The sequence below is a fragment of the Stegastes partitus genome, unplaced genomic scaffold, assembly GCF_000690725.1.
Source record: "Stegastes partitus isolate 25-593 unplaced genomic scaffold, Stegastes_partitus-1.0.2 Scaffold220, whole genome shotgun sequence".
Taxonomy (NCBI): domain Eukaryota; kingdom Metazoa; phylum Chordata; class Actinopteri; family Pomacentridae; genus Stegastes; species Stegastes partitus.
The window spans coordinates 587285-605802 of NW_007577951.1; the positions used below are offsets into that span (position 1 = coordinate 587285).

Sequence of the window (18518 nt, forward strand, 5' to 3'; positions counted from 1 at the left end):
GAACGTCCAGAACCCATCTTGACCCGAGCTTGAGCAGTGACCTCCACCAGCTCACCTCTGAAAGTCAAAAGTCTTGGAGTTAATTGTTGACAAAAAACATCTGAAAGATGAATTTTGACGACCCCAACCTGGAAAAGTGCCATCTGGCCTACAGAATCCTGCACTCGCGAGCCAACTGTAAGTCCCAATGCTGATAAAGTCCAAGATGTTTCCCAAAACTACACCTTAAAGTCCCTTTTTAAGATATTTAACACACTGATATTTAATAAGCACATTTTTTCTCGAAAAATGTGATTTTTTTTTAATGATAAAATATGAGTTTTTCAAGTGTACGCTTGAAATGGTAAAGTTAACATGTAAAAGTATAGAAACAAGATGGCGACGGGGCGGAATTTTAAAAGATGCACTTTTCAACTTGAGGCTTAAGTTGAGTTAGACGATCAAATTCATCACCTCTAAGGATGAAAAAGTACCGATTTATCCAAAGTCACAGTGGACTCATGATGTAGCTGTTAAAGTTTGCTAATTCTGAGGGTTTTCTGTTGCTCTGAGTCACCTGTCCGGTCTGGAAACAGGCAGATGAGAAAGAAGGCAGAAAATGATGGAGTTTAGCTTCCATGCAAGATTCATTATTATCAGCCTGCACAGTATTAAAAATATAACATCAGGACAGTTTTTACCAGTATTTTTTTTTATTTTTGTGGGGACCAATTTACTGTTAATTTAAGTCTTGTTGTGTAAAATTAGAAAATAGCAGTAGAAAAAATGAATTTACATGTTAACATGATATTTATTAGAGGAAAAAATAAAACACAGGTATACTGGGAACTGAATAGTGGTAAATATTGTTTTGACTGTTTTTCAGGCTTTCTCAGTTTTGTTACATTACATATAAGTAGCAGAAATCAAAGAGAGATATTAATTTACATGTTAATTGTTTTTGGTTTTTTTTAAAAAAAACAGACTAAAATAAACTCCATCAAAATCAATATTTTTTAAATGCTTTTTTCCTCTTGCTATGTTTGACCATAAGCACTATTTTGAATCTACTTAAATCAACAAAATGATGTGAAAAATTGAGGACTGAAAATTGTAAATATTTTTAACTGTTATGTTCAAGATTGTCCTCGTTTTAGGTGAATTCCAGATAATATCTAGTAAATTGGCTGAAAAAAAAATGCATGTTAACTGTTGAAAATTAGGCTGAAGTCAGTAGGCGAAGGTAATTTCTTCCTTTATGACATTTGACTGTACAATTGCACCATAACTGTGTTTAAATCAGCATCAATATGTTAAAGCCTCTTGCCATTATTTGAGAGGAAGAAATATGCATGTTAGGGATTAAAGTGATGTGTAAGTTTTCACAGTTAATTTATAATTTCCCTTCATTGCTAAATTCTAAATATCTGGTCAAGTCACAGTAAAAAAAAAATGTTAATTGACATGTCAATTGTGAAAAAACAGGCTCCATCCACATAGGAAAAATCTGTATTTTTTTAAAAAATGGTAACTTGTTGTTTTTCAATGTTTGACTGTAGAATTCCACTTTTTTTTTACTGTGTGTGCAAAAATGTCTTTATTTTACACATACTTGCGATTATTTGAAAGAAACCAGTATGTATATGAAGGACTGAGAAGTGGTAAATTGTGTTTTTAACTGTTATTTTACAAGTTTTCCTTGTTTTGTTAAATCCCAAAAACAATCTAGTAAAATTACAGGAAAACAAAGTTATTTGTGTTTTTAAAAAAAAAAAAAAAAAAAAAAGGCTAAAATAACAAAAACCTGTAATTTTATAAACTGTTATTCATTAATTTGCAGCGCTTGACCTTAAAGCTCTCTTTGTGCTGTATTCAATCAGCAACAATATTTTTCAAATGTTTGTTTTTATTAGAAAGAGAAAAAATCCACATGAAGAATTAAGAAATGTGAACACCTTTGACTGTTGTTTTACAGATTTTCTCTGCTTTACTAATCCAAATATCTAGTAAAATCACAAAATAAATAGTAATGTACATGTTTAATTTTCTAAACGGGCTAAAATACCGTCCACATTAAAAACCTTCATATTTAGAATTGGTCATTTGTTCACTTCAAGCATTTGACTGCAAAGTTCCACTATTTTTACTGTATAAAAAAATCTTTACAGGTAATTGTGGTGACTTAAAAAAAGTATATTAACGATTGAAAAACAGTGGATAATCTGTTATTTATAGATTATTTCTATTTTGTTAAATTACAGACAATATCTTGCAAAATGACAGAAAAACTGTCCAATGTATTGATTTAGATTTTAAACAAAAACTGTCCAAAACTATAAATAATGTCCACATCAAACATCTTTACTTTTACAGATAGTAGTTTTTCCTTTTCCAGTGTGTAGAATATGAAACTGTAAAATTCCATTCTTGGTGTATTTAAATCAGCTAAAAATGTCATGATTTTAGAGACTGTTCTGTTAACTTTTTACAGTTTTTGAACATGACAGTATCCTGCAGTATTTAATCAGGATGTTTGCTTTTTTTTATGTGCTTTACGATTTATATGGCGTATTTAATTTTCAACAAACTTTTGCTTTACTAACTTGACAGCATGAGGACACACGGCTCCACCTAAATACATGCTTTAACTGATGTTTAGCCAGCATGTGCCATTTTAGTTTTATGATGCAGCAATTCAGGGTAATAAATGTTATTAAAGATAAAGATCTGATAGTGATCCAGAGGAGGATTGGGAAACAACTGTCTTCTGTAATAGAGGGCATCCTGTGTTTAATACACACTCTTAGCATTTACATAATAACAATAAAACAGACTTCACTTGAATATTTTCTAGACTTCAGCTGTGGAAAGATGTAAACAGTGTTTAAAAGTCATAAATGCACAACTGTCTCGACAGCCTTTCATTTGTGTCATCCTGATGTTTTTGTCTTTTGTGTCTTTTTAGACACCCTGCCAGATGAAGGACTGGTTATCGGCATCTTCCTCACCAATCTGAGGAACCGCCCTTTGACGGCCAAACAACTTTCCTCCTTTCCCCTCTACATCCTTGGCATGTACACGAGCCTGATCACAGGTTCCACGGACTTCCCGCTTGTGAAGTGTCGGGGAATCTTTGCCTCAAAAGTGTTGCACACACCTTTTACATTCATGGATTACAGGCAGGTGGAGAACAGCGTGCAATGTCCGTTTTATAAAGACCCACCAGGTTTGTTGGTGCCGCCTGGCCCCAGCTGTCCACTCGAGGCGACTCTCTGGCCATGCCATCCTGTGAAGGCAACCTTAACGCAGCTGAAGGCCGACCAAAGGAACCATGTCCGCATCCACAACATCGGTGACTCGTTCATCATCAGAGTCCTGTCCCCCATTTACATGACAGAAGACACAGAGGTGGCAAACCGGTGGCTGATCAGCGACTACGATGACATGGGAAATATGTTCATGTCGGTCTTCTGCGAGCCCTGCGCTCATACAGAAAAACAAGCGGAATTTACTGCAGAGATGAACAACATCAAGCGAAAGAGGAGGAGCAGCAGCAGTAGCAGCAGTAGCAGCAGCAGCAGCAGCAGTAGCAGCAGCAGCAGCAGCATCCCCTCATCGCCGCCCAGGAAGCGCTTAAGAGTGTGATGGATGTTCACCTGCTTCCCACAGAACCCTCCATGTGAACACTAGCCCTAGCGTCTGGCAGGGCGGCTGGCCTGTGCGTCTGGCCAGGCCGGCAGCACCCCGATGACTTCACCAAGGCCCTGTGAACAACGGCGTGGCTGACTGACGGGTGGTGATTGTACATATGGATATCGTGTGGCACACAGGCCAGTGTTTCTGCTGCATCTGGATTTCTTGGTGCTGGCCTGTGTGTCTGACATCGATGGACTTCTGATGGACCTACAGTGACCAAAGACTGAACACTGGCATCAGAGACTTCCAAATGAAATTCAAGTTCAAGCTTGAAGGAAGATGATCTGTTGCAGGCGCTGTAGGGCCATTTTGTAAATATGTATATAGTTAGTTTGTAAGTGCGGCACACAGGACAGTGTTTGCGGTGTGTCTTGCAGAAAGCCCAACGACTTGTGTGGCTTTTCACTGACGGTCACTCACAGGGTGACACGTCCAACTTTACAATGAATTTTCACCAGTGGATTTACTTTAGAGTAAATCAGTAACTTGTTTATATTGCATATTTATTATACTGAATATTTAAAAGTGTGTTGTTGAACAAAGGATGTATTCATTTAAGAACATCCTGAAATGTATTGAACTTTGCTGACATTTCAGAGTCAAATGTCTTTTTAAAAAAAGTGACTTTTAAGTCTATGGAAACACATTTTGCAAAATGTGACAAATATGCAAATTAAAAAAAAAATTAAATATATACATTGTTTTTAAAATTGCAATTTTTGAAGTGACGATTTTATGTTATTATTCATGTGATAGAAGTGTTTATGTGTTTATTCATTTAAGATTTAAGCAAAAGGTCATGGATAAGAATCTCCAATAATAATCTGGTTTCTATAGAGTTTGCTCTGACAGCTGGGTTTAATTTTAGAGACGTGAAAGGATTATGGTTGGTCACTTTCTACCTCTTTGTGCCGTAACTGACAGCTGTCGTGACAAGGATTACAAAGGTATGACTACAAACAAACTCCTGCTTTAACCATATTTCTACATAACAATCACATAACGTTATATATTAGTTATCTGTCTGTTACTGAAGTGAAGGGAGACGTATAATTGTTCCTCTTAAATGTAACGGAGTAAAACTACCAACTGCCAGGAAAACAGAAGACTCACCTGAAGGTCTCTAATCTTGGGTTGACAATACATTTCCATCCCACCACTGTTCACTGAAGAAGATGAGTTTCCCCTTAAAACGTACCTCAAGAAGCTTCTAACAATTGTCAGAAAGCAACTAGTAAATGCTATCAGTGCTTTTCTAAAAAATGTGTTTGTAAAGATATGATTTGACAGAAAATTCTAGATTAAGTTCTGTTTTTGGTGCATGGACATGATTTAATTAAGCTCAGGGTCTGGGGGTCGTCCTGCATTTAATCTGGAGTTGAAGGTGAATTTTTCTGCACCAATCTGAACCTTTTTTTGCACCACTGTGTTGGGTAAAGTCCTTACTGATGTGAAGGAAAAGACTAAAGCCAGGCACCAGGTGACTTTTTAAAAAAATTCCAAATGGATTAACGTTCCTCTGATGCTTCTTGGGAAAATCAACATGACTGGTGACAGGAACAGAGGTAAATGGTCTGCACTTACATAGCGCTTTTCTACCTTTGTGGCACTCAAAGCGCTTTACAGTGTTTCTCATTCACCCATTCACGCACACATTCATACACCAATGGCGAGAGAGCTGCCATGCAAGGTGCTTATCTGCCATTGGGAGCCATTTGGGGTTCAGTGTCTTCCCCCCCGGCATGTGGGGGATCGAACCACCAACCTTGCCATCAGTGGAGAACCCGCTCTACCATCTGAGCCACAGCCGCCCAAAAGGTAAGTTGGAAACTTAAAGTATGTTTGACAAACCAGCACCTGATTTTAGAGACTTAAGAGGAACTTTCCATGATCACAATCGAAAAAGATGAGACAATGTCTGAACATGTCAAGTTTAGAGGCACTGATTAGCAGATGGTGGACGACAATAAGTTGATTCATACTTTGTGAAGCAGATATATGATCAAAAAGTCTGGATGTGTACCTGTCATTTAGTGTTTTAATATGTACAGTCATAATTTATTCTTCCAGAACCTTCAAACTGAGGCAGTTTAAGTTAATAAAACCTTTTATTGAAAGTGCTTTGGAATGTACACTTTAAGAAAAAAAAGAAAATGGGGAAAAAAACAAGTTTGCATCCTACATTCCTCCAATTTAATTTTTTCTCATCAATAAGCAGGATTTGATTTTTTCAGTCTTTTTTTAAAGAAAACTCAAAGAAACAAAGCATCCTCTTCAGAAACAACCCTCTGGGTATATATTACAACCTGCCAGAGTACTATTTACAAATCATACAAAAAGAACACCGATAAAAGCTGCGTGTCATCCGTCCCGTTGTTTCTGCAACTAGTCCAAACACATCACTGACTTTGGAGCTCCAGCTCAACGTCAGAGCTGAACAGAAAATCAAGTGAGAGCCGAGCCGAGCGAGCGGCTCAGCATCAATCAACCCCGAGTCCCAGTTCACTGAGAGTCAACCAGAGATCCCTCTCAACCAGATGTTGACTGACAGCAGCTGGAAATGGATTCATTGTCACGTAGATGTGATTTTAAAATAGATTTTGGAGTCGGCCCAGAGCCAGTTAGTGTCCAACCTCGGCGGCAAACTGCTTCTACTCCACTCTGTGCTTGTAAAACCAGCAGAGGCCCTGAGTAAAGTTCCAACCGAGCGTGATGGACAGGATGTAGATGAGGCCGAGCAGAGCGAAGGGATAGAGCAGCACCACGGTGTTCTTCAGGAAGGGTAGAGCTGGGAGGATGGAAGGAGAAGATCGTGTTACAGATCTACAGAGTCAGACATGAACTACATTATAACTGGGAAACAGTATACGCTTGGTTAATGGGGGGCAATCCCCTCACTGGAAGCACCGCCTTCAGCCAATGAAAATGCAGCTTGTTAACAACCTCATCCCATTGGTTTCCATGTGTAAATGTGCCCACCTCTATTTCAGTTTCAGCATAAAACACTGAACACAAAACCCATTCATATTCAATGTATTTCAAATTCGTCACCAGAAAGCACTCAAGGGTTTCCATAAATTCAAACTTTTACACTTGCTTCAACACTCCTGGTGATGTATAAATTATTTCTGACCACAAGATGGCAGCAAAGTCTAATTTAAAAAATGCCATTTTTTAGTGATTGATCTGAAATCTTCCTACAAAGATTAAGGGATCAAGAAACTATATACTAACTGTGGAAATGCTCTCTTTGAAGAAAACAAAACTGAGAACAAGCTACCAGTGTATTCAGATGTACACACCCTCTCTATAAACTGTTTGAACTGCTGCCATCAGGCAAATGTTTTCGGAGCACTGAAGAAATGAACCTCCAGACTGATCAACAGCTTCATTCCACAAGCTGTCAGAATGCTGAACTGCTGATCCAGATGTGCAAACACTTCTTTGTTTAACAGCTTTTAGTTATTTGTTCCTGAAGAAACGCTCTCTCATCTTGTTTGTCCTACTGTTGTGTGTACAGCAAACTTGATTTGATTTGAGGAGACGTACCATTGTAGCCCAAGAAGGTGATGTAAAGATAATAACCGATGGCGATCAGCCACAAAGTGTTCCCGACAAAGTATCCCAGGAACCATCCTGAATTTATCACCACAATATCTGAAACACACAAAACAAGAACTAAAAATGGTGCATCAACTGTTTATGAAATCAAAATAATATCAACTAGTATTTATATATTAATCAAAAAATCTGTACAATATCATAGTAGAACTAACTCGGCTATCTTTAACGCCTTGAAACAAAACACCAGCAAAACTTTCAGAGACACAATCGACTCACGGTTGATGAAGAAAAGCTGCAGGAAGTGCAGGATGACTAGAAGCGGGTAGAAAGCATTGAGGTGAACATCGAATGCGTAGCCCCACTCAACGTCAAAGTTTCTGCTGGGATGTTTTAGTAGGTACTTGTTGGTGATCACCCTGGAAAAGAAATATAATTTTTCAGGGTTAAGCTCAGTGTTTAAATGTATTATTAATTGCACAGATGATTCAAAAACATGTCAAAAGGAGCACTCACCACATCAAGGTTGATATGAGCAGACCGACTCCTATACAATCAACAAAGACCACCCACAGCAGCAGCTTCAGAGTCTCCACGACTCCCATCTCCAGCACAAGACCAAAGCCTATTGTTGACACTGCACAATAATAAAAGGAGTGGTCTGTTATCATAGCAAAGGTGAGAACACCCGACTTTTACTTGCAGCAAGAAGGTAAGAGGTGACAAATCCAAAACAGAGGTATGATAAGGAAAAAAATCTTGACCAAAGTGTGTTTACTGACAATCAAAGAGGCAAGCAAAAGAGAAAAAAAGCTGAGTACAGACTTACCACATAGCCAAATGCTGAGCAGGACCAAAAAAGCAGGATCGTCCCTGGCCCACTGATCCTTGGTCTGTTTCCTGTAGTGGAAGTTGCGGTAGACTCTCTGCGGCGACGTAAACAAGTAAAGCATCTGCCACAGGGCGAATTCAAAGTCCATCTGTCTGAAGTGGAGCAGCCGCCGCAGGTACTTGTAGCGCTTGGCGCCCGCTGTGTGGCGTGCAGCGTCCCTGGAATTGAGGGCGCCGTTGCTGTTCGGCGAGGTCGTCGGCAACATGGTGCTGAAAATGGAATTGTAAGGGCACATGAAAAGGACTTGCAGTAAATGCAGATACACCAATCAAACAAACTGTATCTAAATACAATGTTTTGTGTAATATTTAGGCCTTAAAATGATAAGTTTAAACAACTGATCCATTATTTTTGTTGTGAAATTTTCATTCTGCTTAGTCATGAAGCTTCCAGACTGCAGCTGATGGTGGACAAACCCATTTTTAAAAAACTTCTATGCTATTTTTAAAATTTCAAAGCACCTTATATGCTATGTACGATGAATTTACTTAATGCATTCCTTTCCATTAACATTTCAACATGCTGACTTCCGGTCTAAATGAGCATCCTGCTTACCTTTAGCATCAGGTACTAAAATGTTTTCAGAACCTGATGCATTTATCTAAATCTGAAATGTAACCTGTGTATGCTTACAAAGCTTTCAGACAACAGCTGATGACAGACATGGACAGAACCATTTTTCAAAAAAACCTTCAATGAATTGAAATGTTTTAATGTAAGTTACCTGATAAATAAGATTAATTTACCATATCAATGAACTGAGATATTTTGGAGTAAGTATTTGCTAGAGCTAGTTCATTGCCTGTATAGAAAGCAGTATGTCATATTGAAAATAAAATCCTTATAAAGAGAAAATCATATTTGGCAAAATGACAAACAGACTGTGATTCTTGCGTCCTATAGCTTGGTGACTAATTTGCATCTTAGTTATTTCATGTTTACAACAAGTCATATAGTCCTCCAACTCAAAATTTCAGAATATATCAATTTAAATGTGTTATACAAGTACTCTATAGCATACAATCAATGATAAGCATGAGCTAATTTTGTTAATTATAAAGGACAACACAGAAACATGGGGTGATAGTGCAAACATATATGCTACATAGTAATAAAGTTAACTAAAACAACTAAGAATTAAGCAAAAACTTTGAATAAACGCTAATTAAATATCTTATTTGCCGAAAAATACCAGTCACAACCTCAACAAACACCGATTTATTGAATTTCCTTGTTAATAGACGCTGTGTTTGCTAGGAGACACAGTTAGCTTGTTGCTAACTAGTTCAAGCCCGTTCAGGCTAATCAGTAAAATACTTACCGTAAGACGCTGCAGTGGCAGTTTAATATTCCGGAGATAAACTCTATTTTTCACTGTAAAGGGTTTTTACCTGTTTTTGCCGTACTCCTTCACAGGAGAGAGCACCAACTCTTGCTCGTTTCTGTAGCTGTTTGTAGATGCTTCCTGAACTGTCGCAAAAACGCACACGTAGAAACTTCCGGTAAACGCGCGGTTCATCATGGGAAATGTAGTCTAAAGTGAAAAGTAAGCTGCTCATCTATTTTATGTAGAATGAGAAAATAGAAAGAACAGTTATCAATTCTAAACATAAAACTGATTCATTTTTAAACCTTAATAATGTACTAATATAGCTAAGACCTCATGGTATTATGAATTACGGAATTTAATCTAACTAAAATAAATATTAAGATTAAGACTCTACGGCGTTATTATTGTGGGAATAAACCCAAACAAATTAAAATCAAGTGTTTTGACTACACAGGCAGCAATATACAAGAAAACCCAACACTTTCTTTTTAGTTTTTAGTTTATTTTATGTGATTTTTGTGTTTTAAGTGCTGTATCCTCCTGTTTGGTGATGTTAACATTAATATTCTTCCTTCTTGCCCATCCCGGATGCAAATAAACATAGGTATTCATCAGAAAATCATGTGAACACCTGAATATTCTGAATATTTGTTGATAATTTAGAAGGATAAACAAAATCAGTTTTCCGCAAGAAAAAAAAGGGGGGGGAAGACAGGTTTATAGTTGCTAAAGCTGGTGTGCATTAGTTTTAGATATTTTTTTTTTCCCAGTAGTAATAAAAAAAAAGAGAGATTTGAGTAACACAATATCTTAACTTAGTAATTTTGTTTATTTCACTGACATATTAATATAAGTGAAAATGTTGAGACCTCATTTCAAACGGAAGACGGACCCTGTGCTACTTCCGCTAACGCCATAGCTGTTTCATTAGTGGTGTAACTAAGATCACTGCTGTTCTGGTCCAGAAGGCCAAATAGCGAAAGGTAAGAACCAGAGACACACAATGCACATATAAAGGCGACACAGTGTACATGTTATTTAACTGCACGACTGATAAAAAAAGAGGCGTTTGACGGTATAACCTCAGTTACCCTCTAACATCATGCACTGTCCGTGTCCTTGAGTAGCACTCTGAGCTAGCGCTGTTAGCCTGCAAGCAAGGAGTCCTCACTGGAAGGTTCGTGCTGCTTGTTAGCCCTTACTCTTGTACATATTAAAGAAAAACTGAGTATTTTCTTAACATTTTGGCATGTTAATATGTGTCGGAAATTCTTCTTTTCTTTCTTTGTTATCTCTGTGAATCAGTAGCTAAGTATTTGAGTGCTAATTACACTTGTTATTGTTGACAGCTACCAAGCTAGCTAGCACTAGCTGCTGAGGCTCTGCTTTTATACACTGACAGGAGTTTGTCAGCAAGACTAGAACTGATTTAGTCCAACAACTATGCAGTACATTATCTCTGTCAAAGGTATTGACGAGACTCCAGTCAGTTCTGAGGCTGTCCAATACAATAAGAAGAAAGTCCAGTCAAAGTGCACCAGATGTGTCTTTAAATAAGTTGTTATGCATTTGACATTAAAGTTGAATAACTCATCCTCAAAGAATCTCATCGTATTTTGTCAACAATCAACTCTATGGGTCGTGAAACACCATAAGTACCATTTTCAACTGTATTATTATTCACAACCTGTTGCTACACATCTATAATGGTAAGTGACCCAATTAGAGGTGCAGACACTTAAAGAGGGGCTGTGCATTCTCTGCAGTGCAGAGATTATGTTATGACAACACGACTAAAGAGCTGCCAGCTATGCTTCCTTCGTTAATAACAAACTTACACCTATTACTAAGCATGCTTTTTGTAGTTGCTTTAGAGCAAAACAGTTAGGTCAAGGTTATTAGTTCACAAAGAATAATTCAAGTATTTTAACGATCTGCTCATGAATAAAATTATTATTCAAGCTTCAACATGCAGCCTCTCAAATATGTCTTCTGGGTGTTCTCAGATAATGGACATTATATGCTTGAATGTTGGACTCTTTGATTGTGCTCTGACTCAGGAAAATTGTAGTAGACATTATCATCTGCATTGCAGTGTTTTATAGACCAGTAATTAATCAGTCGTCAATCAATGAAGAGTTGGCAATTTCATTAGGCCTTTAATTTTAAAAAGTTAATTCTAATAGCTTCTATTTGGAATTAGATATGTGTGTTGCCAACCTCTGATTTTGTTCAATTGTAATAATTTAGTTCCTTTGTGTATAGACACACTGGAGTCGGCACAAGCCAACTCACATTGGTGTGTTTTTTGATGCCTCAACCAACTGAAAGAAAAACTTTCACTTTTCAAACTCACCTTGAATGCCGTTGCCTGATTTATATTTTTAATCATTCCCTTTTATGAGCTCTGTTGTACATGTTGGTTAGTGGAATATTTGGTGCCCTGGAACCAACTCAGATTTTTGTAATCATATATTTTTTCTGTCACAGAGTCATGTTGCGACTGCCGAACGTCGGCCGAGCTCTAGCCGGAGCCGCCAAGGGCAGCTTGGCTTCATGTAGCCCAGGTACGTTCAACTTGTGTTTGTGTGTGTGTTAAGGTCAAGTTAACAGGTTTTTCTGTTCATTGTTATTGGGCTGTACCTCTGTGTGCATGTAGTGTAGTAGAACATTTTGAAATTCTTTATATGACTCAAGTATTTTTAGTCTTTTGGGAAATCTTTGTTGCATTATGTTAAATAGAACCCATATCATATGTATTTAAAATCATGTTTGTTGCTGAAGATTTAACCAACATAACACTCTCTTTGAAATTTATGTAGACAATAAATATTTCAGGGTTTATTTTTGGTTGAGTTGGAGTCATTTCAGTAACTTTTTGTGTGTAATTTCAGTGCGTACTCCAGTGCGTGCTGCCAGCAATATGGTGGAAGTGTTTGTGGATGGGAAGGCAGTGGAAGTAGAGCCTGGAACTACTGTGCTGCAGGTAAGATGCAGCTGCGGATGTTTCATAGGTTCCTTCATGTTGTGTACTGCTTTATTGCATTTATGTTTGGTTTATTAATGTGGATTAAGTGGAAGATATTGAATCTGAGCCTGTGTGGTATTTTGAGGTCTTGCAGTCTCGTTTCTGCCTCATCCTGGCTTTCGTAATTTTGGTCCGTAACTCAAAAATCTTATGACATGATCTTTCATTCATTTATTTAACAGGTGTAGTGTATTTGTCTGTGTACATAAAGAATCAACTTTGATTTTCACAAAAGTTAGAGGACCTGCAATTTTTCAGGAATCCCACAGGACTTTAACTATTTATTTAATTCTCAGAGGGTGCAATAGATTAATTTACACATCACTTCAGCTTCACAGATTTAAATGTTTCTATCAAAGACCAGAACAAAAATTCACTTGGTGTCATCTTAATAGTTTTCGCAGTTTTTTGTTTGTGATTTATTATTTTCATTTTCATAATGTTGAATTTACTTGTTTTAATTGTCATCTTGTTTTATTTTCCCATCAGGCCTGTGAGAAGGCAGGAATTCAGATCCCCAGGTTCTGTTACCACGAGCGCCTCTCGGTGGCGGGAAACTGCCGTATGTGTCTGGTGGAGATTGAGAAAGCTCCAAAGGTAACAGACATTTGCTGCAAGAGCGTCGAATAAAACAGCATCAACTGAGATAACACAAGAAGCAGAAATTGCTCTCAGTGTTTGAGTATTAATGTGGAGTTAATGCATATGTGCTGTCATGTGCCTTTAGCCGGTAGCAGCCTGTGCCATGCCCGTCATGAAAGGTTGGAACATCCTCACCAACTCAGAGAAGACACGCAAAGCCAGGTACAACCTTTGGTCACCATGAAGTTCTATGCAAATATAATTCAAACTTTAGACAAGCTTTTGAACTGTCAAGTTAAACTGTAGTAAACATGCAAGTCTAATGTGTGTGTTTCAGAGAGGGAGTGATGGAGTTCCTCTTGGCCAACCACCCACTGGATTGCCCTATTTGTGATCAGGGAGGAGAGTGTGACCTGCAGGTACCCTTATACAAAACAAACTTTGTAGAAGACATTCTAATTATGGCAAACAGTTCACACAAAAACTATTACAAAGTGAGGTTTTGAGGTGCTGATATGTTTGCTGCCACACCAGCCGAGTCAATAGAAAACCCTGACAGAAAACTAATCTCCATTCTCAGGATCAGTCCATGCAGTTTGGTTCAGACCGCAGCCGTTTCTCAGAAGCAAAGAGAGCCGTGGAGGACAAAAACATCGGGCCTCTCATCAAAACCATCATGACTCGCTGTATCCAGTGCACGCGCTGCGTCCGGTATGTGGGCCATAGACGTGTGTGTTAGGAAACATGTTTTAATCTTTTGTAATGTGGTGAGATTGATTGGCACACTCATGCCCTTCTGTGTTGGTTTTCCGTAGCTTTGCCAGTGAGATCGCTGGAGTTGAAGATCTGGGAACAACAGGAAGAGGAAACAACTTGCAGATTGGAACTTACGTGGAAAAGATGTTCATGTCAGAGCTGTCAGGCAACGTTATCGATGTTTGTCCTGTCGGAGCGCTCACCTCCAAACCTTACGCTTTCACCGCACGACCATGGGAGACCAGGTAGGAAAGGGTTTGATGCTTTAGTTAAGGTATCACAACACAAAACCAAATAATTAAATATATATGCTTTCTTGAAGTTATATAAGGTGGTGCAGTAACGGTAAAGGTGCTTGTTTTTATGTCATACTGTTCTCTTTAGCTTTGTCTTCTGCTGTCTTTGCAGAAAAACCGAATCCATCGATGTGTTGGATGCTGTGGGCAGCAACATCGTCGTGAGCACAAGAGGAGGGGAGGTGATGAGGGTGATGCCCAGGCTGAACGAAGACGTCAACGAAGAGTGGATCTCTGATAAGACCAGGTAAGACACAGATAGACCCAAACCAGAAAACACTAATGAGAATTTATAAAAGCTAAATCTGTCTATAATAAATTGGCTGCTGTGTGTCTTTGCAGGTTTGCATATGATGGTCTGAAGAGGCAACGGTTGACCCAGCCAATGGTGAAGGACGCTTCAGGTCAGCTGACCCCAACCTCCTGGGAGGACGCTCTCACTCGTGTTGCTGGAGCAGTAAGTGTTTCCCTCCTTCCTGGATCTTTCTTATCACAATTTTTTAGTTGTCATGTAGCAAAACAAGCTCATTTTTCAACATAGGTTATATTAGTGAGGCCAGTATGCATAAATGTGTGTATGTGTGTGCGTACAGCTGCAGAGCGTGCAGGGCAACGACGTCGCCGCCATAGCAGGAGGGATGGCAGACGCTGAAGCTCTGGTCTCCCTCAAAGATCTCCTCAACAGTGTCAACTCAGAAAACCTCTGCACTGAGGAGCTCTTCCCGATGGCAGGAGCAGGGTAAGGAACGCTCTGTGTTTCCCGTCATTCCTCAGGCGTGTGGCTTTATAAGCTGACTTTCTTTTCGCTCTCTCCGCAGCACTGACCTGCGCTCCAACTACCTGCTGAACTCCCGCATTGCCGGCATCGAGGACTGTGACCTGCTGCTGCTCGTAGGAACAAACCCGCGGTATGAAGCGCCGCTGTTCAACGCCAGAGTCCGCAAGAGGTAAACTCAAACATCACGTTTCATGTTTTCAATCTGCTTGCATATTATTGTGTTAGTCACTGAATATTTGTCCTCGTTTCTCATCAGCTGGCTCCATAATGAGCTGCGTGTTGCAATGGTCGGCCACAATGTCGACCTGAGCTACACGTACGACCACCTGGGAGAGGAGACTTCAGTACTGAAGGAGCTGGCTAACGGCACACACCCCTTCTGCCAGGTAAGAGACACACATGCAGTCAGATCAGTGGGGATGAAGTTCTTTCCAAAGGAATTTCTGCCACAAAAACGTACTTTTCTGTCCGTATCTGCAGGTACTCGCGGCTGCTAAGCGTCCAGTGGTGGTCGTCGGCAGCAGCGCTCTGCAGAGGGAAGACGGAGCCGCCATTCTGAGCACCGTCTCCACCATCGCTCAGAACGCCAGGACTAGCAGCGGAGTGGAGGAGGGTTGGAAGGTCCTCAATGTTCTGCACAGGTACAAAATCAGTTGAACCTTCTTGCAGATTGTAGGTGCTTGTGGTGAAAATTTTTGCTCCTAATACACACAGAGTTAGTGTCAAAGTCAGCCACAAGGAGGGAGATATTCCTGCATTGTCTATTTGTTGAATACAGAATTGGTTTTATGCTATTTTCTTTGTTTTTGAATCTATGCATGGGTACATGTCAGAACCTGTCTGCCCCCTCCCTACCTCAAGGCCTCTGAAATCCTCAGAACTGCTTTTAACAGTTTTTTGATTGAGGCTGGTGGTTCAGGAGGAATTTTGTCTTTGCAACTCCAAAGCTTATGAATAGCTGTCCTCTTTCAATCAAATGCCTTCCCTCTATTGACAATTTTAAGAAAAATCTCAATGTTTTTAACAGCCTTAGGTTGTGCCGGATGGTCTCAAATAATTTTAGAATTATTTGATTTTTCTTTCTTTGCACACATTTTTTATTGTTGCTGGTCTTACAGCATTTGCAGCACTTTGCTTTAAAAAGGTGCTGAATAACTAAACTTAATTTTATTTGCTACTTTCCGTGTGTGCGAGCAGAGTTGCCAGTCAGGTTGCTGCACTGGATCTGGGCTACAAGGCCGGCGTGGATGCCATCAGGAATAATCCACCCAAAGTCCTGTTTCTGCTGGGAGCTGATGCCGGCTGCATCACCAGAGCCGACTTGCCCAAAGACAGCCTCATCGTCTACCAGGGTACACACACATAAAGACACAGCAGCAGCAAACACACACTAAACAGATAGCATGACACTGCTTAGAGGATTTTTTATCATCCAAAGGTTTTCGCCAAAGAAGTGCCAACATGAGAAGAATTAAGTTTGGAATAGAATAGACATTTTGGTTTCTAAGATGATCAAAAATAAGAGAAAAATGCTCAGGTTACTGTCGAATAAAGTAACAGCTTCATTTCCTTAATTGCATGTGGACCGATCTTATTGTTGTGTTGGTCCTGAACTAGACTAAAACCCTGCAGGAGAAGTGTAAAAACCCAACATTGCTAATTTCTGTAAATACACTAACATTAGGTTTCCTCCTCTCCAGGTCACCATGGTGACGTAGGAGCACCAATGGCAGACATCATCCTACCCGGTGCTGCGTACACGGAGAAAAACGGCACTTATGTCAACACTGAAGGCAGGAGCCAACACACCAAGGTGGCTGTCACTCCTCCTGGGATGGCCAGAGAGGACTGGAGGATCATCAGAGCTGTGTCTGAAGTAAGGAAAGACGCATTCACACACTGATGTTCATGCTCTAACTTTAAAGCAGATATTCAAAGGAATGTGCTTTTACAGCTGGCTGGTTTGACGCTGCCCTACGACACTCTGGACGAGGTCCGATCCAGGCTAGCCGAGGTCTCTCCTAACCTGGTCCGCTATGACGACGTGGAGGAGGCAAACTACTTCAAACAAGCTAATGAACTTGCTCAGGTAAACACTGGCATACACACACAATTAGCTTCTCTACCTTTAGTGATGATTATCTCTTGACTCAACCACTTTGTTCCTCTCAGGGTCTGAACCAGGACCTCATAGCAGCTCCTCTGGTGCCACCTCAACTTTCAGCAAAGGACTTCTACATGACAGGTCAGTGTGTTTGCTCTTTAAATAGGAATACATACCCAAAGAATACAAAATCTTAAAATGTGTGCTCCCTTTCTGTGCTCAGACTCCATCAGCAGGGCTTCCCAGACGATGGCCAAATGCGTCAAAGCGGTCACAGAAGGAGCCGCCGCCGTCGACGAGCCGTCCGTCTGCTAAAAAAAACTCTCTCCTGCTCTGAAACAACTCACACTTCGCCGAACAAACTGGGTGTCGCTCCTTTATTTAAACCTGTCCTCGATGCTTGTTGTATACAGTTCAATCGTTGTCGCGCTGAGAAAGAGCTTTGTTGAATAACTCTGAGAAACCTATGAACTATAAATAAAACCCTACAAATGTCTTTAATCCACATTTCAGTAGTTTTTATTTGTTGTGTTGGATTCTTATAATCACCTTTCAGAAAATTCAGCTCATCAGTGAGTTTAGATTTTTCAATGCAAAGAAGAAGAAGTTAAACCATTTGATCTTTTTCTCATATTAGAAGCAAATCCTCCTCCACTGCTCTGAGCCAAGAGTTTTGGCGTGTCTTTATCAGCTGCTGGTTTCCTGGAGGCGTGACCCACCTGGCCTCCTGCCGCCCGGTGGTCTTTGCAAGAGAGCGTCCCATGTGTGGGACAGCATGGATGCCCCCCTCATCACGGTTCATGGTGTCCTTGCCTCGCCTCCTCGATCCAACGTTTAAATTTCTTGCTGTCAGATGCAATGATCTCTCTGGTTGCTTCTTTTACAGTGGTCTGATGTGGCTGATTTTAGGTTTTTCTCTTCAAGCGTTAAAATGTCTGATATTCAATCTTTCCAGGCAGCAGCTGCCAAGCCATCCCTCCGACACAGGGCTGCTTGAAATGCAGAATTCTTGAAAGAAGTCAGTCGTAGCAGAGTCCGGAGGTAATGTCAAGGCCGCTACATGCAAGACTACATGAGTCATGATTTCCCGACTTGTCTCATTGTTTAAAAGAAACAATTCCCACACAAGCAGCTTTAAAGCACTGCTGCTTTATCAGCAAGCTTTAAAAATCATTCATTCATTTCCTTGATGTCTTCTGTAAAACATAAAGCCCTGCATTAAAGTGTAAGTAAGAAGCATTTTAATGTTGCGCATGAGGGAGCTACTATAAATGACTTTTGCACCACATTTATCTTCAAGATTAGAGGCCTGGGGGATGATTGTAAGTCATTGGAGAGAAAAAAAAAGTGTGTTTTTATATGTGTCCTGAATGAATCCAAAATGGGATTTGTGTGCGGAGTTGGACGCCATTCCTCCAGACACATGGCTCTTGTCATATACTGTAACCGAAGAGAGAGAGAGAGAGAGAGAGAGCGGGAGAGGGAGAGAGAGCTCTTATAACCAAACACAACCACA

At 39.9% G+C, this 18518-nt stretch overlaps 2 protein-coding genes across 2 annotated transcripts; one reads left to right on the top strand and one right to left on the bottom strand.

Moving 5' to 3' along the window:
• Positions 1-5764: 5764 nt before the first annotated feature.
• Positions 5765-9598, bottom strand: unc50 (unc-50 homolog (C. elegans)). Its single transcript, XM_008281055.1, has 6 exons — positions 9520-9598; positions 8066-8337; positions 7753-7873; positions 7516-7655; positions 7225-7332; positions 5765-6463 (listed from the first exon to the last, which is right to left on the bottom strand). The coding sequence occupies exons 2-6, from the start codon at positions 8331-8333 to the stop codon at positions 6327-6329; spliced, it is 774 nt and encodes a 257-aa protein (XP_008279277.1). The 5' UTR covers positions 8334-8337; positions 9520-9598; the 3' UTR covers positions 5765-6326.
• Positions 9599-10356: 758 nt separating this feature from the next.
• On the top strand, positions 10357-17507 carry LOC103356767 (NADH-ubiquinone oxidoreductase 75 kDa subunit, mitochondrial-like). Its single transcript, XM_008281054.1, has 19 exons — positions 10357-10441; positions 11949-12025; positions 12353-12444; positions 12976-13083; positions 13214-13290; positions 13406-13487; positions 13649-13779; positions 13884-14069; positions 14233-14367; positions 14463-14577; positions 14714-14859; positions 14939-15067; positions 15155-15284; positions 15379-15539; positions 16096-16250; positions 16599-16774; positions 16853-16987; positions 17071-17143; positions 17226-17507. The coding sequence occupies exons 2-19, from the start codon at positions 11953-11955 to the stop codon at positions 17315-17317; spliced, it is 2196 nt and encodes a 731-aa protein (XP_008279276.1). The 5' UTR covers positions 10357-10441; positions 11949-11952; the 3' UTR covers positions 17318-17507.
• The last annotated feature ends 1011 nt before the right edge of the window (positions 17508-18518 follow it).